This window comes from Talpa europaea, assembly GCF_964194135.1.
Source record: "Talpa europaea genome assembly, chromosome: 15".
In the NCBI taxonomy this organism is placed as follows: domain Eukaryota; kingdom Metazoa; phylum Chordata; class Mammalia; order Eulipotyphla; family Talpidae; genus Talpa; species Talpa europaea.
This window is the reverse complement of record NC_140083.1, coordinates 75,395,613-75,415,694: the sequence shown is the minus strand read 5'-3', so window position 1 is coordinate 75,415,694 and position 20,082 is coordinate 75,395,613. Positions and strand designations below refer to the sequence as shown.

Sequence of the window (20,082 nt, the reverse complement as noted above, 5' to 3'; positions counted from 1 at the left end):
CCTGAGAGTGGACCCGACACCAGGAGGAGCAGGTGTGTTAGCGACAGACAGTGGAGAGTGAGCGGCACAGGGTGGAGCGAGGGCGGGGCTTTACCTTCAGAGCAATTTCAATGGTGAAAATGGTAGTAAAAACAATATCAAAATAAAACAGAATCTGCAAAACAAAAAGAAACAGGGTGGGAGTGGGTGGGGGCGGGAGAAAAGCAGGATGGGCAGGGAGGTCAGTGGACGTCCACAGAAACGGGGTCACGCGCCCCACCACCAAGCACGAGCTTCTCCATGTGGGGCGGAGGGAGACTCTGCACCCATGCAGCAGGGATCCTGGGGTGGGGCCTGCCTCTGGCCACTTGGGAGGCCCTGGGTGAAGCCCCAGCTACCCAAGGGGGGCTTCCAGGGCAGGCCTCAGCTGGTCCTAGGCCTGGGCAGCTAAGGTTCAATGCTTTTCTCATGAAGCCAATTTACATTCAAACCAAGTGAGACCGCTGGGTGCTTGCACAGAGGACAGAGTGGAAAGCTTAAAGCACAGGAGTGACCAGCTACTTCCCACAATGGTGGAAATCCACACTGTGTGGCAGGGCACACCGGGGCCAGGCTAAAGGTTTTGGGCTTTACTCTGTCTCAGGTGAAGGAGCAGAGCCAGGGCCAACACCTTTCCCAGTAAGAAAGTTCTGGACCGAGGTGGCTCCAGGACTGTGAATAGTTTGGCACACCAACAGCTTGAGATTGGTGGGCCCTTCATGCCCACCTAGCTGGCATCTGACAAAGCTTTGAGGCTTGGAGTACAGCAGGTATAATTCTAGCCCGGAATGCTGCTCACCAGAGCGTTGCCTGGGCTTCAAGCTTGGAGTTTGACTCTTAGATGTCAGCAAGGCTCTTTAGGTAAGGTCAGCCTCAGCACTGGCACCTGTTTGCCTGTGCTGCCCGCCTCTCCCTGAATATTAGGAAGCTCAGTGTATTTTGGGGGTGAGGCAGGAAGTCACTGGTTATTCTTTATGCCACTGACAGGAGCCAGCGCCTCCTGAGGAACATACCCACGGGGCAATGGTGGTCCTGATGGTGGCCAGTCAGGACAGCCTGGGTCCATGCATGGGGTCCATGTTCTATGCCCTACGGCCCTATGGTGGCTTTCTGCCAAAGCCCTACTGTGGTCAAGAAGTGTTTACTGCCAGCTGATAATGGATTGGGGATTGGGCTCCTGTTGGGACAATGAGGTTAGCAACAGAAGCTGTGGTTCCAGCCATTCCCAGGAGGAGGGGGTGCAAGGCGAGAACACGTACGTGGTTTCTGAAGGAGGTGTGCTGGACAGGGTCCTCAGCGGCCAGGGAGATGCTGCTGAGCAGGATGAAGAAGAGGATCAGGTTGGTGAAGATGGTGTCGTTGACGATGCGGTGGCACTGGAGGCGGAACCTGTGTGGGAGGAAGAGGAGAGAAAGGTCAAAAGGATGAGGATGCAGCTCCCCCGACTTGGGAGCACCAGCTTCTAGCAGTTTGCAAAAGGTGTTCTTTGGTTCAGGGCGAGGCGTCTTCAGCCCCAGGTTCACTGCTGCTGGGTGGTGACAGCCACTGCAGGCCCTCAGCGCACGCCTATCTGAACCCCGCGGTTCTAAAGCACTTTCACATTTTGGAGGGTTACATCTGAGACCTTTGGGAATCTCGAAGTTTTCAGTATTTCTGTGACATTAACAACTGGCCTTTGCTTGGGAGCTAATCTTCCTCAGCTTAAAAAAAAAATCACTTTTCTGAGATCTGCTTCCTATTTTTATGTACAGTTGACCCTTAAGCAACGTGGTTTGAACTGTGCATCTGCAATTATTTCTGATTTATTTTAACCCCTCCTCTGTCTACTCCTCATCCCCAAACTACTTAATGTGAAGACAAAGAAGGAGGAAACCTTTATGATGATCCACTTAGGATGTTCTTAATAACATTTTCTTTTCTCTAGCTTACTTTACTGTAGAATCACATATTTAACACATGTAACATACAAAATATGTGTTAGTCGTGGTTTATGATATTGGTAAGGTTTCCAGTCAAGAGCATGTGATTAGTACTTAACTTTGGGATGGTCAAAAATTATATACTGAATTTTCAACCATACTGGAACGGGGGTGGGGGGGTGGGTCGGTGTCCCTATTCCACATGTTGTGCTAGGGTCACAGTAGAGGGAGTGACAGAACGACCAGAGGCATGGATGCCGAGAGACTGGCACAGCCTGGCCAGGCAATTCGCTCCAGGGCTAAAGCTTCAAAGCTCATAATTCAATTCTACTCCTCGGCACAGTTAGAAAGAAGACATCACATGGCCCTCACTGATAGCCACACAAATGCCAGATTCTTGAATGTCAAGGGTGATGCTGTACTATCTCAGTGATATACTTACATACTTAGATATTATTATGCCCTCCACTCACGAAGGGAGGTATGGGTGTTGTGGAGTAAGGGAGTGAGGCCTTCAACCCAGGCCCTCAGACCTCTGCTCCTGGCACTGTGGTTGACAAAATGCTCTGGGACACCCCAGTGCTGCAGAAGCATCAAATCTTGGACAAATGCTCTGAGAATATTCTGGTTTCATGAGCGTTAGGAGAGGCCTGAAGTGACCACCCCCTCAGGTAGGGTCTATGTAGTAGGCAGCAGGAAGGACTAAAATACTAATCAACAATAACATATAAGTCAGAGGGCCTGGGAGGAGTTAAAATCATCTAAGCTTTTCTATTTTGCAGGAGGAGATTTAGGATATCGTTGAACTTGGGACTTCGTTAAGTTAAATAGACTTGGTCAGTTACCAGGAGAAGTCACCAACAGCACAGCAGTGGAGTTCACACACTTCAAAAGTGGGAAAAACAATAAATGCAGATACTTGGATTAGAAATCCAGAAACTCTTTCCTGTTTACACAGGTTGTGGGAAGTTGAGAGGGCCCCGGCTCCATCCAGAGGTTGGGGCTGCCAGCACCTGCTGCTTGAATCACGGAGGGAGCAGAGCCCCGCCCTCCGCGCCATCCCCACACACCTGTTGTTGGGGCTGAAGATGAAAAACGCGCTGGCTTCTGGCATGGGCGCCGCCTTTTCCTTAAGGTGCAGCTCAGAGAGTGGGCGAGGCCGGGGTCCCACAGGCATTTCAGGCTCCTCCTCATCCTCTTCTCCTGCAAGAAAAGAGTACACCACGCTCAAGATTCCACCCCTTCCACTTATTTTTACCATGATGCTTCCAACTTCCAGATACCTTCCAAAGGACAGGAATCAAGATGTCATTTGTATCCCCAAGATCATAGGGTACCAACCAAGACTCAGAGGTACCCGTGGGCACTGCTGGAGCTCATCTTTTTTCTTGGGAGCATCTGATAAGGAAGGTTGTGAGTTGGGTGACCAACTCATCCTGGCTTGCCCAGGACTGTCTTGGACTGAAATTCTCACATCTCAGGGCACCCCTCAGTCCTGGGCAAGCTGGGGTGGCTCATGATCCTGGTGGAAGGCACTAGAAAAGGTGACTGGGCAAGATTGAGGCATTGCCAGGGGTCACTCATTGGTGGGCAGCTTGTGGGGCATGGGCATGTGTAGTTCATGCGTGGGTTCCTTTGCAAACCACCACATCCTTGAAGGTTCTAAGAACTTAAAATCAACATTCTCCCCCTTCCTGAAAATACAGAAAAATAGTGCCACAGGCCCTTCACCCAAAGCTCTGGACACCGACACCGATAAAGGAATCCCTTTGTTTCCACGGGAGAGACTCAGCCTGTCAGTTGTGAGCATCTGACCTTTGCCTGCAGTTATTCCCTGACAAACTTTCCACTCACATCAAACTCTGTTTAGAACATTCACTGCAGTGGGTTAAATAATATCCCCCCAATGCATGCCCACCTAGAACCTCACAATGTGACCTTATTTTGGAAATAGGGTCTTTACAGCTGTAATTAGTTTTAAGGAAGTGTCACCTTGGACTGGGGTGGAGTAACGGAGCTTCTAAGGAGAGACACAGAGACACACGTGAGAAAAGATGGTGGGAACACAGAGGCAGAGAGATTGGAGAGATGCAGGAAGAGCCAAGGACGAGGACTGTGTGCAACCACCAGAAGCTAAGGCAAGGGGGTTGTTGCTCTGGAGGCTTCAGAGGGCGCTTGGCCCTGCCAACACCTTGATCTGAGAATTTTAAGCTGCACAGCAGAAAGGGAATACATTGTTGTTTTAAACCACCCAGTTCACAGTAAATGTTATGGCAGCCCCAGGACACAAAGACAATCAGTCCGTGCCTGGTGCTTTGTCCTTCAAGTTCTCTCCCTATTTAACCTGCCCTTCACCTTCCTCTCTGCAGAGCTAGGACGACTCCCACCTTGAGACAGCACCACTCATGGGGCTCTCGTGAATTTCAGGTTCCAGGGAATGCCCTTCAAATGAATTCCAGCAGCACTTCCAGCCTCATGCACTCACTGGCATGTGGGATCTGATACTTAGATGCCTATTTGAAGGGTATCTGCTTCTTCTCTTTATGTCCTAAAAGGTCTGAGAGAAGCCATGCATGTTACATAATAGCCCTTACTTCTTGATGATATTTAAATTGCCTCATCCACCAGCTTTGTAAGGAGGGGGACTCTGCCAAAGAAGGTCAGGGGCAGCGTAAGCTGGTGGGAAAAAGACAGTTATGAGAACCCATCTTAGGAACCAGTCACGCCTCTGTACTCTCTCTTCTGCTTAAAATGAAGCAGGAAAAAAAAATAGGGGGAGACCTGGACAGAAAGTGGTTATCAAGCAAGAAACATTTGGGGGTGTTTTTGGAGGACCAGCAGAATAAAGGCATGAACCAGATGCTTTCTCCAGAGTAATTAGAGCTCACTGGCAAAGCAATAAAGATTTTTAGCCCAAGAAGGACACAAATGAAAGACTGTGTAGAGGTCAAGGTTGAAGCCTTGTAACCAAACTGTTGTCGATAAAAGAAAAGTCTTCACCTTAAAGTAAAATAAAGACCTAAATCATGATATTTACAAGTGAAATATAGGTGAGGAGCATCTTAAACTCCTGCTTAGTTGTTTGTATGGTGTTGTGTTGCTCTTCGTGGCCCAGTACTTTCTTATTCATGATATCAGGCAAAACGCTTCTTTTAATCTTTTATGATGATTGAAAACCGTCTGGGCCGGCTTTATGCTTGTCTGAGTTCCTAGTGGAGAACCCCGCGCACTTTCTCCTCTGCAATAGGCTGCCTCGCTCTTAATGAAGTTCGCTATCCATTTCCAGTCCTGGAGAAGCAAGTCTGTGTCCTTTCAGACACACCCCAGCTGAGTTCCAGGAATAATATTTTAGAAGAAACTATTTTTGAAGACAAGCCCAAATTTGTAGAGACAGAAAAATGACAGCAGGTGCCATTTTGCATGTATTATGTGTAAGGAGAGAGGCTGACAGGTAAGAAGTCAGGTAAAATACATTTTTGGGGTTGGCAACTGAACCATCTAGACTCTCAGTGACCCCCCCCCCACCCCAGGCCAGTGGGATGCCAGGGGGATCTTCATTATCACCCCTCTGTTCTTGGATGGTGGAAGGGAGACATTTGCACTTGGAGTTGGGGGGGTTTCCAGATGGCTGGTTGCAGCATTCAAAAGAAAAACCCCCGTGTGGCTGAGAGCCCCTCTCGTGACCTTGGCCATCCCTGCACCCTCTACATCACTTGCACCTCTGTGATTCCGCCCCAGCCCACAGGAACAAAACAGTTTTTTTTTTTAACATCTAGAGCATTGAATGCAAAGCAGCAGTTCTTGCCCTCGATGTGCTTACGGTCTTCAGTGCATGGAGTGTGGGGTGGGGAGACAGTTTTCTAGCAGCTGGAGGTAATGCCAGATTGGTAAGTGCCAAACATCCAGCGTGGAGCTGTGTGGGTAAGTCTGGTGAGAAGGCCCTCTGCTCTGTGCTGGGCATCTTCTCTTTGCGGGCTCCACTCACAAACACCAGTCCCCCTTCATTCCTCATCTCTTGCTCCAGTTTCTAGGCCGTGAATAAGCCCAGTTCATCCCCTTCCCACAAAAAGGTACCCCAAGCCCACCCATTTTTCTTTATCTCCCTCCATTACTGGGGTGCAAGCTGCCTCCTGCTCTCATTTCCCCATCCCACTCCTGACCATGCACTGCCCTTTTTCATGCAGCTGCCAGAGTGGTGAGTCTCTTAGGAGGTAAACTGGACAGTGGCTCACATTGTCCTCTGCCTGAGAACCCCCTGCATCAGATGAGACCCAGCCTCTGGTGCAGCCGTGCACCCTGCCTACCTGGTCCTGCCCTGGACCCTCTCCCGTGGGTCCTGGCCACTCCTCGCACCGCCCTCTTTGGATTGCTCTGCAAACAGGTGCATCCTCCGAGAACTCCTGCACTTGCCAGTCTGGCCAATTCCAGGCATCTAGTTTCTTTGACTTGTTCAGGCTGCAGCCCAAATGTGGGATCCTCAAGGAGGCCTCCACTGCTCATGGAGCCCAAACCCCCACCCCCTACCCCCACCTCCCACCCCACCCTTGGTTTTACTATCCTGGTGACCTTAGTGCTACCCAGCTCTCCTTATTGGTGGGTTTGCTTTCTTGCTCACAGTCTGTCTCCCAGCTGAAATATGAGCCCAGGAGGATGGGCTCTGTTTTCCCACAGGCTAGACACACAGTAGGTGCTTCATCAGCAGTTATTAGGGGAATGACTATCTCCAACTTTTTCCAGGTCTGTGTCAACGACCACAGGACGGCCCTGAAATAACCTCTCCTCTCCAACTCTGAACTCATCACCCAGGCAAGACAGCGCCCTCCAGGCAGCCCCCACCCCTCTCCGTCCAGCCCAGGCCCCATCGTGGTGCCGACCATGCCCTGGTGTCCAATTTCTTCTTCATGTGCACAGCATTTATTTTAAATCCTCAGTGACTCAACATTTGTATGTTCATGCAAATAAACTAACAGAGTAAATAAAAGCACAATCTTGGTACAATGCTTTGCTTCCTGGGGGAGGAGATGTTTCTAAGACTTCATGTATTTTAAGCTCGGAGGCTGAAACCAAAGGGGGAGCTTTGGCCATTAAACTGAGAGGAAGAGGGCAGGACCCCACAGGCCACACTGCTGCCCTGGTCCTGAGGGAACTGGAAGCAGGCGTCCCCTCCGGGTGCTCCTGGGAAGCAGAGGCCCTGCTGACACAGTGCACACTGGAGTTCCCTCCTCCTGGGTACCGGGACACTCGCCTTTGGGTGCAACTTGGACAAGCAGGCACAGTGGCCTGGAGAGAGGGGTGGAGACAGGGGAGGCGGGATGCAGGAGTGAGAAGGAGGGGCAGGGGGAGGGGGAGCGAGCTCTCAGGTACTCTCCTTTCTCTCTCTGGAAGTCTGGTTGGGAGTGGCCCGGAGGGAGGTCCACTGTGCCCCGCCCAAGGGGCCTCTGTGTGGCACACACCTGGGGCCCAAGGGCTGGAGAGCAGAAAGGACCACGGGAGGACAAGAGCAGCTCTGCACTTCCATGGTTCAGAAGGAAGCGAAGTTGTGGGTACAATTAGAACAGTGAAATTGGAGGTTATCGCCCCGGATGTGTCTGCCCCTTGGGAAGGACACGTGAAATGGGAAGGACAGACGACAAGAATGGAGGCTCCGGGCCAAGTGGCCTTGGCAGAGTCCTTGGGCACTGCTGCGGCACCTGGTTCTGGAGGCGGAGGAGCTGGCTGCAGGGCAGGGCAGGGGGAGCTGGGAAGCAGAGGCTGCTGGGCCTCGGAAGAGGCCGTGGAGCCACAGGCTGGCCGGCCTGCTGTCCTTGGGGAGAATGGAAACTAGGGGAGTGCACATGCTGGCAGAGGCGGCCTCTGAGGCGGGTTTAAAGCCCTTAGGGGTGGTAGCTGAGCAGGCGGCCTCAGGGCCAGAGGTCTCAGCACAGAGGTAGAAGACCTTTGGGACGGAGAGGATGAAGGCCTGGGTCTGGGGGAGTTTAGAGAAAGGTGGTCACTGAAAAAAAAATCAAAAGATCTCGAGGAATCAGAAGAATGTGGATATGGCTTTTCGGCTTGTAAAAGCAAAACTATTGCAGAATCCCCAACAATCAAGAAGCCATGTCAACAGAGGTGTGTTTTTACCAAGGTCAATATGGTGACAATGGGTGTTTTTGTCCTCTTCTCCCTTTACCTGCTTCTCTCTGATTTCGTTAGAGCAACAAAGAACAGAAAAACCTGGAGTATAGTTAGAATAACGAAACTTGAGATTATTGTCTCCACAACAACATCTGCTCTGCTGCCCTGTAAAATGAACAGGTCCGGTGGCTTGTGGTTGGGTGCCCGTGTGAAGACCCTCAAATCTCTCTCCCCTAGCTGGGTGCTGGTGGGTGGGCAGGTGGTCCTGGAGACACAGGTCAGCTGGCCTGGTTCTGCTGAAGGCCCAGAGGGAATTGTTCTATTATGGCTTTTCTTTTTAAGCTTTAGAAATGCCCCCCAAACTAGAAAGACCTGGCTGGGGAGGACCCTCCCTTCCCAGTTCCACGGCTATTGACATTTGCAGATCTGGTTTTGTTTAACTTCCCTGCTCCCATTTTTCTGTGGTTGAAGTATTTTATAGCAACTTGGAAATAGTTTAGACTCCAGCCATAAACATTTAAGCATTTAGAAAATAGAACGGCAATACTATTATTACCCCAGTCAGATGAACCGAAACGACCTAAAATCACTTTGTTCCCAGTCCATGTTCAATTTTCCCTGATTATCTCAAAAAAGTCATTTTAAAGTTTATTTGCTCACTCAGGCTCAAGACAAGATTCTCCCATGGCATTTGGTCAACATTTCTAGTATGTCTTTGAAATTCTGTAACGGTTTCTGTCCCAGCCCCAGGAAGTCTAATCCTCTCTCCCTTGGGAGGTGGGCTGGGGTGGGGTTTGAGAGAGGATGGAATGTCCCCGGGGGCCTGCTTCCCAAGGACAACACAAGATGGCTGCCTGCAAGCGTCCCCACAGACAGCAGCAGGAGCCGGTGGAGCGAAAGCAGAGTGGAAAGCTGAGCTTTGCTCATAAATGTAGGTTTTGAGCTCCCTAACTGAGTTACCAACCCAAATATAGCTTAACCTACACAGAGAAGGAAATGTCTTTAAATCAACCACCCCTTGATCATGTGGAACAACTTCAAGCATGAAGCTGGTAATGATATTTGCAATTCTGGGTCAAAGGAAAAAAAGTAAGTCCAGGGTTTGTGCAGGATGTGGAGTTTCTCAAGGCAAGGGAAAGTTTCCTGGAGGGAGGCCCAAGGACCTCAGATATTAAAGCCCTCTGCTGGCTTCTGCCAGTCAGATTGAAGACAGAGACCGAGTTGGTAAGAGCTCTTGTTGTCATAAGAGACCTGAGCGCATTTTGCAAAGCAACAGGTGGACATCTGTGGTGGCAGCTGTCCTGTTTGCAGCACTGCCTCCTGGGTAAGGGCAAGCCAGATTTAGGATTTACTATTATTATTAGGTGAGCAGAATGCTGTTAACATATGTTATGCCAATAAATTATATAAGTTAATAACAATGATTTTACAACATATGATACAATAAAACCTTAAACTGAGATAGAGCCCAGCTTCCCAAGGACACAAAAGCACTGCTGAAACATGATTTATTAATAATATTAATTATTATGAAGAAACCTGGAGCTCCCCCAGGTGATAATTCTTCCCCAGATCATAATTGCTAATGCTTAAATACAGAGAGGAGATATTTGCAGTGCAAGGGACTTGTAAAGGGAAGCTGGAACCATCGGTTCCTAACACATGTGTAATTCCATATGGCTTTAGAATTTGGATCTCTTTCTCCCCACCTCTCGGCCTCAGGGGGGGCAATGGGATCGGTACCTGTAGCGTCTGGGTTGGTGTAGGGGCTCTTATCCTCATTTTCATTGGGCTGGAGGTCATCCATGTTGATCTAAGCAGCCAAGGGGGAGAGGAGGGAGAATCCAGTTAGATATGCACCTTAGTTTTGAGGCTTGGAGTAACCTTCAAATCGCGTTACAGTCAGTGGCTGAGCTGTTCACTCCCGAACATAACCTTGTCACTGAGCACTTGTCCTTCCAGGCAGCAACAGGAGGCTGGGATTCAACTGATCTGCTTTCTCTTCACAGTTATATAAGTTAATAGCAATGATTTTTACAATGATTCTCCTGCTCCATCATCACAGCCTCTTTCCTTCCTTCCTCCTTTGCACTGGAGTCTGGCCTGTGCCCTCCTTCTCTTGGCAGCGGCCCTCCCAGCTCCTGGATGGCGGCGGCTACTCACTTTGGTGGTGGGTGGGGACTCCCCATCCGCTGTGATGGACTTCAGCTCAATTTTCTCCTCTTTGGTCTCTTCCGCTGTCGGCTTCTCCACCACCTCTTGTTTCTTCTCTGGGCTGGCAGTCCTGGCCGGTCAGCAGGAGGAAAAATAAATGAATGTTTACTGGCATGATAAGGATCGGAGTAGAAGGGAACTACCCCAGGGTCTGTGGTGACCATGTCCCTATGTTCTGTTAGGAGCAGATTCCCCGGGCCCCTGTCCACCTTCCTTCATCCGGGGCATGTGGCATGGACAGCTTAGGGGCTACAGAGCTAGGCCAGGATCCAGGGACCTGGCTGTACCCGTTCTGCCTGGACCTCAGCTGACCATCCAGGTACCTGCCTGTGCCTGTTCTGCCTGGCCCTCAGCTGACCTCTTCTAGCCGCTCAGCTGGTCCAGAGTCTGTCTAAGCCAGAGCAAGACTTTGATCTCATTCAGGAGTGCTCCTGGAGACTCTGCTCAGGACCCAGCAGGAGTGTGGGTGCTGTGACAGCCCTATCTGGACACGGGCAGGCCTGATCATCACCCAGCAGGCCCTCTCTTACCAAAAGAGAATCTCCTAACTTCCTAACAGGTAGAGAAATGACAACACCTTGTGAAAACTGTGATTCACGGTGGCTTCCACTTTAGAGCAATGCCTCGGAAGGAGGGCAGAGCCCCAGCTTACTGGGGGAAGCTCTGGACCCAGTGCCCTTCTCGGAGGAATGGCCAGCAGAGGTCAGGGCACACCTCTCTGCAGCACTAATGGGAGTGGCACTCTGGGACTGGGGCCCTGGGGCCCAGCCCGCTTAGGGGGTTACCTGGCCAGCTTCTTTCTTTCCTTTTCTTCTTCTTCCTCCTTTTGGGCAGATGTGAGGCTTTCAGCATCAGCCAGGTTGTCCACAGCAATGGCCAAGAACACATTCAGTAGGATATCTGTTTGTGTCCATTCTTAAAGAAAATGACCCTTGGCCTTGGGGTTTTTAGTGGGCACTGGGGGTGGTGATGGGGGGGTGCAGGACATGCAGGAATAGAATTCGCCAGCAGAGGAAGCTCAAGATGACCTACTCTGAGGGGTTCCAAGCCCAGTGGTGTCCCTTCTCAGATCCTTTCCCTCCCAGCACCTTCCCAGCTAACCAGGGAGTGTCCAAGGGTTGAGGGAAGGCTGGAGCAGGAGGCAGGGAGGCTGCGAGCCCTGCCTTGCTCTTTAATTGCTGGGTTTCATTATTGGTTTCCCCACTGAGATGACTGGTGTAATTGACATTATAAACAGCATTGTCTCCAGCAGAACGCTCTTAAGAGTGGTTCATTATAACCGGGCACTGAGGAGGCGGCTGAGATCTCTGCCAACTCTGAATGTGAACCCACGCGTACAAAGACCCTGGGAGGGGCCAGCTGGACCTGACCAAAGCTTAGAAGTTCCTCATTGGAGCCGCTCTTTGTCCATCCCTTCCCCAACCCTGAACAAGAAACACTGCACGTTGGGGAAATGCAGGATCCAAGCGTGTGGTCTTAATGTCAGTCTGACCTCCCCCCAGGTACCCAGACACCCACACCATTCCTGTATGGGGAACCTGCAGCCTGGGGGCTGGGGGAGATGGGGGGTTGTCCAAGGTTGCTCCTGCATTCTTCATCCTTGGGCCCACGCTCTGCGGTAGGGGCTTTGCAGACATTATCCCATGAACCCTCACCAGGACCCGTTAAGTAGGAGGTACTAGTATTTTATCACTCCATTTTACAGACCATGAGGCAGAGAACCCTTGGTTTGCCTGAGGTCATGCAGCAGGTAAAACGTGAAGTCTGTCAGCTGAGTGAATGCCCGCGCTTTGTGCACTACAGTAAGTCGTGATCTAAACCTGAATCCTGGACCAGAGCTGCTTCTGCTTTTCAGCTTGCACATGTGAGCCTCTGCACACAGCCCGCATGGAAGAAGGATGAGGGGAAGACACAAGCACCCACAGCCCGAGACCCTGGAAGCCTGCCACGGCCTGTGTCAGCAGGCGCCTATGGGGGAACCTGTCCAGCGCTGTCCGGGACTGAAGTCCAGGAGAGAGGCTTCGGAGGGAGGGACGCTGGCCAGACAGCAGGGAGGAAAGGAAGGTCATTTCAAGGATGACGGCTGAGTCCTCCTTAACCGAGTGTCCTGCTTGCAGTGGCTGCCACAGCCCAGGGCAACCTCAGGTGTGTGCACCTCAGAGCGTGTGAGCAGGGCACCTGTGCACCGCCAGGGGGCGGCATTCTCCTAGACTAGACCTTCTGGGGAGGGGCAACCCTGCAGCCCAAACTGCTTCAGGATGATGAACTTGCATCCCCACCTATGCCAACGCTGCAGGTCTCCCCCGCCTCCGGGTGGAAGACCCGCCTCCACAGCGAAGGTGGTTCTGGGCTGGGAGATGTTTTCTCCTCCATACGTGCCTCTCCCCTGCCTGCCCAGGTGCCCTGTGGATGGGCACCCTGGTTTTCACCCCCAAGGCAGCACCTGCTGGGCACACCTATTTGGCATCGTGCTGCAGGCTGAGGGAGGGTAGGGCAGCGGGGTGGGGAGGCAGGAGCAAAGGATACAATTTCCACAGATGAAGAGGATGATGAAGTAAATACAGACTAACATCCCTGGAAAAGAGGGGCCGCCATAAGCCATGATCCCATCATACATCACCGAATTCCAGTCCTCCCCGGTCAGGATCTGAATGACACATTCCCACCAATAAGGGACACAGCGTTAGACCAACAGCAAACCCCAAAACTCCCCTGCCCTGCCCTGCCCCACTGTGTTAACGAAAATGTCCCAGATCTTTTTTCCACCTCTCCCCCAACTCCCGGCCCTCCTAGGGGCTCTGAACTATTTGACTGGGCCAGTTGAACCCCATCCTTAGACAAAAGGCAGCAATATAGTCTTCTGCATAATACTGATAATATTCACCAGCATAATGTTTTTTTTTGAGGAGTGATTGAAATGACTTCCTGGTCAAACCAGCTCTTCCTCCCACATAGGGAGCAGATGAGAGTCATCATATAGCCAGGCCCCCGGCATCAAGCCCCCCTTTGACAAATGTGCATGTGCTCACTGTGAGAGTAAAATGTAGCCCCAGTTCTGCCCAAACACTAGTCATTTGGGATCATCTTTAAGATTTTGGCAACATCCACATATCTTTCATTTTTATCTGTACATCAATTTACTTTTAAACTAAAACAGGGGCCACTTGAGCTGAGCCCTAAGTGAAACAGCTATGCAATCACAAATCTGGGGGGCTGGCTCTCTTGTTAGCAAAGGGCAGACTTGGGGGACAGCGAAGACAGAGCTGCATCGTCCTCTGCTTCCCCCATAAGAATAGTCTGATTTTCTTTGTTACAGTTTGGGCTTCCACAGAGGATTTATTTGGAAAAGACAAGCTGAGAGTGTTAAGCTGCTCAAAGGGCTTTTTTGCAGTGGCCCATGTGACAGTGGCCCATGTGACAGTGGGACTCCATGGAGGGCTGGAGTAGGGACACCCTGGGAGAATCCAGGCCTTCCTGGGCATGCGCCCTCCGTGGCTGACCTAGGCTGGTTTTGGCTGCCCAGTGCAAGGGTCAAGCTTCCCTCCTTTCCAAGGCTGCTTCTTCCTTCTCCCTCCGCCCCCTGCCACTCCACCACCCTCCTCCCGGCCGTAAGCCCAGCAGAGAAGAGGCCATACCTGAAACACCGTGAGGAGGGACTGGGGAAAGTTATCAAATGTGCTCCTCCGGGTCTGCATTTCATCAAAGTTGAACTTTCCTCCAAAGAGCTGCATCCCCAGAAGGGAGAAGATGATGATGAAGAGGAAGAGGAGCAGCAGCAGGGAGGCGATGGAGCGCACAGAGTTCAGCAAGGATGCCACCAGGTTGCTCAAGGAGTTCCAGTACCTGAGGACAACAAGAGGGGGTGGTGTCTGTTCCCCGCACTCTCCTGCACGTCACCCCTCACTCACACACCCCTAGAGACCTTAAGACACATTTCAGCTCCCTCCTCTTTTTCCTCTTCTGGGCATAGTGCTGGTGGTATAGCTGCAGGTCAGCTCACAAATGAAGAGGTCAGCTCACAATTAATTAAAACCTAAATTAATTCCAGGTCCCAGAAGCAGGACTGTGTGATGAAGAAGAGCTGGGGCCCAGGAGTCAGAAGCCTGAGCTCCGACCTGTCTCTGCCATGCGCTAGCTGCCATGTGCCTTTGACAAGTCACTTAACTTTCCTTCTTTCTGCCTCCCTGTCTGGAAAAAATAGAGACAACGGTAGCATGCATTTCCTTCGGTTACTTGGAGGATACATGTGAATTCCTTCCCCAGTAAGAATGGTCTGCTTTTCCTTGTCTCTATTTCAGGGTTTTGGATAGATTTTATTTGGATAAAAGGTGTCATGGCTAAGAAAGAACTTTAGATCTTTTTCCAGTGGTCCATCCAAGGGTGGAATCCCATGGAATCATAGTAGAATTATTATTGGCGTCTATGGAATAAGAATATTATTAATCATAATAATTTTGAAAGTCCGTTATATTACCTGGCGCATGGTCAACAAAGGTAAGTGACCATGGCTATCCCTATTGGTCTGCAGACAAGGTTGATGCCTGGCTGGCCCAGAGGGGCAGCTCTCTACCGGAGACATGAGTTAGGTCACCCTTGGGTAACAGAGGGTGCACGCATGGATGGAGCTGGAAGGGTTGATGCTAAGCCAAACAAGTCAGAAGGAAAAGGATAAATATCAGGTGGTTTCACTGACATGTGAAATATGGACAAAGGCAAACCTTGAAAGCTGACCATAGAGATGAGGTGTACAGGAGTGGGGGGTGGGAGAGAAGGGGTAAAAGCAGGGGTGGGGAGAAGAGCACAGGGAATATAGTGATGGACTCTGGGTGTTTGGTGGTGGGGGACATATGGAACGGTGACCACACCCGACCACTACATTTAAAAATTAAAAAACAATAGTAATAAAAAAGAGAGGGAGCATGGTTTTGCGGTTTCCCAAGTTTATCCTGTCCAAAGACTTGGTTTTCACGAGGTCTCTCTTCTGGAGATTTTGAGTCACTAGCTGTAGTTGGGGGCCTGGAGAAATTGGTATTTGTAATAAGCATTACAAAGGATTCTGCCAAGCAGATGCATTTGAGAAATCCCAGGTTACAAACCCATTCCACACACTTTGCATGGGGCTGGGAGGTCTCCGGGGCAGGATGGGCTGTCAGGGGGGTTCCTTGGAGAAGAGGGGCCTACTCCTGTGGTCACAGGCCCGCCTGCCACTGTCAACACAGGGGTCCTTCTTTATGGCCTTGGGGAAATCCAGCTCTGGGAAAAGGTGTGTGTGGGGTGGTGGTTAGGGATGGCCTACTCACGGCTCCTGGGCCTGGAGTATCTGTGAAAGGATTAGCTCAAGAAGAGGGTCTGGTCCACAGGGACACAGCCTCCCACGGGGCAGTGTGTAAGGACAGAGAACTTGCGTTTCTCTACAGCTTCCCTCTGGCTCGACTGCCTTCCGGGTCACGATCTGGACTTCAGATGCTCCCAGCTTCTTTCAACACAGTGAATTGCCTTTGGTGCTGAGGAGAACGCCACGTGACCTGCCGACACAGCCCACAGCTGCACCCCAGGTCCCAGCACCTCTCTCCAGAGATGGGTTCCATATTAAGTGACAGAAGCAGATGGGCCAACAGTTTGGGTGTAAACATGAACTTCTTCCCAACCTGGAGCCTGGAATGCTCCTTTCTCCTTCACAGATTCAGTCTCTCTCCACCTCTGTTTTGCCTGCCAGCCTCACTCCTCTGTGTGCAGAATATTAATATACATTCATTTGTATCTGCTCTGTAAATGCTCACGAGTGTTTTTCATTTGTGATACACTTGTCTCACTGGAACAGACACTGAGTTCTTTAAGGAAGAGACCAGGGATTTTGTTCTCCGATTCCCCTCATTTTCACCCCCAAATAAGTTCTGTCCAGTCACTTTGTGTAACCAGGCTGTGGGAATCATTTAAAGCTAGAAGCAAGGGGCCCTCTCTAGGGCCAGTCACCCTCCCCTGTCATGTAAAGCAGTGCTCCCAAACCTGCCCGCAGGTGAGCCTGCTGAGGAGTCTGGGCAATTTCGAGATCTCCCTTCCCAGACCTCGCCCAAGAACTGTGAAATCTAATCTCTGGTGCTGGGGCCCAAAGAGTCTCATGCTACCAGCCCCACACTTGTCAGTAAGCTGGTAGTCAGGAAGCAGGGGCTTTAGAGCTTAACAAGAGGTTCCAGGGGAGTGTGCGAGTGGATCGAGTCCCCCAGGGATAGCCTGTGAGCTCAGCTGTCATGGAATAGTCTGGGAAAAGTCTCACTGCTCATGGAAGATCGTGGCCTTAATTTTCATGAGGCGTAAGTTTCATGGCCCAAAGGGAAACAACTCAAAACCAGGCTTGCAACTGAGGCTTAGAAATGCCTGAGAGGGGCCTCCCTTGGTGGTGCAGCAGTTGAGTGCTGGGCTGCTAAGCTGCCCGCAGCCTCTGCCGTGCCGGTTCGATCACCGACCACCAGCGAGGGTCCCACAAGGCGCGCAGACCTCTCCTGCAGCACCCGCTGCTCCCCTCAGCAGTGTACTTTGGTCCTTCTGCCTGTTCTGCTCCCCGCTCTGGCTCTGGTGAATTCTCTCACCTTCCTGTGCTTCTGACTGTACCCAGTGCTTGCATAAATAAATAAATAAATCTTAAAAAAAAAAAAAAAAGAAATGCCTGAGAGTTCCAGGGACCTTAGAGGGATCCAAGAGGGTAGGGGAGCCCAGACTCAAGCGAGGAAGTCAGCGTGAAGCAGGGAGAACTTTGGCAGAAGGGAACAGGCCAGGAGGCAAGGAGGGAAGGTGTGGGAGGAGCCCGATGGAGTGCCCGGGGTTCTGGGGAAGTGGAGGCTGTGGGAGAGAAACAAATTGAGTCATCCAGTAGAGTAGAGCTCTTCTGGAAGGTTGGCTACGAAGAATGGCAAATAGTGAGTAATCTAGCGGGGACGGGAGTAGAGTAGATGGAAGAGCTGGCCACGGTCAAGAACGCTTGGCAATGGGGCAGAGCATTGGATCAAAAGAGACTCTTTCCTCATGTTTCCCCTGCGCCCCTGGCTCCCCGCCTCCGATGGGTTTCTTGGGAAAGTTTGCACTCCTCTTAATCAATTGGGGTGGGGGGAGTGGTTCACCACATGCAGTTTGTGGTATGACAGAACTCCTAATTCCCCACTCCATCATCTCCCCCATCTTAATATGTGACAACTGTAGTTTCTGACTGACAGCAGAGTCATCCTCCACCTCTCTCTCACAGCCCACATCAGCGAATCGGGGCTGTGTTCAAAGCAAAGCTGAATTTGGCCACCCACTATTCTGTCACCTCGCCCAAGCCACCGGCATCTCTCATCTGGATTTCTGCAGCAGCTCCCAACAGGTCACGCTACTTTGGCCTGTCCCCTACAGCTGTCGTCCACACCACCCACTGTTTCAGGTGAAAAGCGCTTGAGTGCACCTTAAAAGTGATAAACCAAATTATAGCACATTGAGAAAACAATCTAAATCTGCTGCTATTGAAAAAAAGGAGGGGTTTTCTTTACAGAATATCAAATAAACAATATGCACGAATGCAAGAATTGGAATCATTATTTTGCAGCAGTAACTAATTCAAGCAAAGATCATTCCAGAAGCTAAACTCATGGGGGGAAGGTCAATGAGGAGCAGGGGGTTCATACAGCCCCAAAGTCGCACTGCCCAGATCCTACTGATGACAAAGGGAAAGGATGCCTTGAGCCTGGAAAGAGTTTGCAGACACCCCCTTGGCCAGGGCCCCACACTTAGAGAAAGCAGTGATGAGAGAATGACACATGCCTTCCTGACAGAAGGCGGTGGGCAGCACACGACGGCAGCCAGGCGTGCCACGCCACACGGCCACAGCACAGCACAGGAGGCCCTGTTTGAATGGAAATCACATCACACCTCAACCCCGCTCAGGTCCTCAAAACATGTCCCACGGAAGGCCTAACACCCTGTGCAACTGGCCCCCGGCCTCAGTGACCTGATCTCCTGTTCTGCCCCAGCTTACTCAGACCACTGGCCCTCGAACCCCACACACCTGTGCCAGGGCCTGCAGCCGCTGCTGTCTGCGTAGTGCTCCCCAGGGCGTGGTGTGGCTCACACCTTCATTCCGGCAGGCCTCGGCTTGATGTCCCTCCCCAGAGCCGTCCTACTTGATCACCGCTCTGTTCTCTTAGGGTGTCCTCACACCCTTCACCCCCTGGCAGACAGGTGTCTGTTCACTTTCCCATCAGAGTATCCTGTGAGAGCAGGAGTTGGTCTGCTCTGCTCAGCTCTTAGTGCTTAAAACAGTGCCCAGCCTGAAGGAGGTGGTCAGTGAATAATCTGTTCAGTGACGGGATGAATGTTACATAAATGTCATACATTTTCCTCACTGAAGGAAAGGCAAGTTACAGACTCCTGTGCGTGTATGTGTGTCGGGGGGGAGAGAGGTGTCTCTCATGCACACACACATGCTCACACCTAAGTGAAGCACGTTTGTCAGACAGGGAGGAGGGGCTGTCTGCATCACTCCCAGATCATTTCCATTCTTATGGCTTGACTAAATCCATGGGTAGAGAGGTTCTACCTGAGTGTTTCCTGACTCTTCCACCGCCATGCCCTACAGAAAACAGGGTTACTATGTTTTGTTTTGTTTTGTTTTTTTAAACTTTGGGGTAGGATTTCCAGAGAGGCACTGAGAGCAAGTGTCTCCCTTGGTGGCGCCAAGCCAATGGCTGCAGGTTTGCAGACATAGGTCAGTCTTTTTAAAAGATGCATTGCAGCCAGGGACGCTGACACCAGTTCACCATCACCCTCGGCTGAAAGGAATAGCCTTACCCGTCACACAGCTGACACTTGGGACAGCAAATGGAGACCATGGCTGCTTACGCTGCCTGCCTGCTTCCCATCCTGCAGGGGCAGGTGGGCAGGACTAACAGCAGGGCTGGTGCCAGCCTGGCATCAGGAGGGGCATCCAGCTTGCTGAGCAGAAGGTTGTCCATCCCCAACATGTGCTTGGTTGGAGCTGCTTTCTGTGCTCTCTAAAAGACCAATGAAGGGATGGCTCAAGCGATGCTGGGGAGGAACATTTACAGGTTCAGAGGAGAAAAGCTGGATTTCTGAGTCTGGCATGCCTTGGCTGACAGCAGGGTATAGAGCGGGGCCCATTATTACTGATACAGAGATTAGTAGGTGCCCAGATGGCAGCCTTTGCACAAGGTAACCTGAAATACCGCTAAATGAAGTAGCTGGCGGTCCTGTGGATCCTCAGACTTTCCCTTCCTGGAGTCAGTCTGATTCTTGGTGGCTGTTACTATGGTGGTTTGAAGGTGGGACAATGGTCTCATGTCCCAGAATCACTCTCCTTTTAAAAAGGCTAGCTGGTAGAGTTTATGACCTAATAGCAATCAACTACGGGTTTTATCCTAATTGATTAAAAACATGAAATACACTGACAAAGAAAGAACCTTGGAAAAAAGCAAGCAGCAGCACAAAGTATGTAATGCCTGGGAGCTTGTGGAGAAACTGAGGAAAACGGAGCATCCTTTCTGTAAAACAGGGCACACATACACCCCCCCACCCCCAGGGCCCCAACATGCTCCGTATTGAAGGAGTCTCAGGCCCAGGAGCCCACGCCCCGTGGAGAGAGTCACCCTGTCCCCATCTGCAGACACTACCTCTGCAGCCCCCCTGGAGTCCTAATACGCCTCTGCAATTCTCCCGGGGATCTGAACCATTCTCTCCAACATGTGTCTTTGCCACCCTGCTCCCCACAGAATCTGGCCCGCTGTTCTCTCTTTCAAGGGCTTTCCTCTTCATCTCTTCAGAACACTTCCTC

General features: G+C 51.1%; 1 protein-coding gene across 1 annotated transcript in view; it reads right to left on the bottom strand.

Annotated features, from left to right (window-relative positions):
- Positions 1-20,082, bottom strand: part of CACNA1C (calcium voltage-gated channel subunit alpha1 C) — a gene marked incomplete at both ends in the record, with an annotated part of 632,466 nt that overhangs the window by 75,134 nt on the left and 537,250 nt on the right. Inside the window, 8 exons of the mRNA XM_084255863.1 lie at positions 95-154; positions 1,278-1,407; positions 3,008-3,140; positions 9,795-9,864; positions 10,215-10,335; positions 11,051-11,165; positions 12,792-12,912; positions 13,901-14,108. Coding sequence (XP_084111989.1) covers positions 95-154; positions 1,278-1,407; positions 3,008-3,140; positions 9,795-9,864; positions 10,215-10,335; positions 11,051-11,165; positions 12,792-12,912; positions 13,901-14,108 — 958 coding nt within the window. The remainder of the gene's footprint in view (positions 1-94; positions 155-1,277; positions 1,408-3,007; positions 3,141-9,794; positions 9,865-10,214; positions 10,336-11,050; positions 11,166-12,791; positions 12,913-13,900; positions 14,109-20,082) is intronic.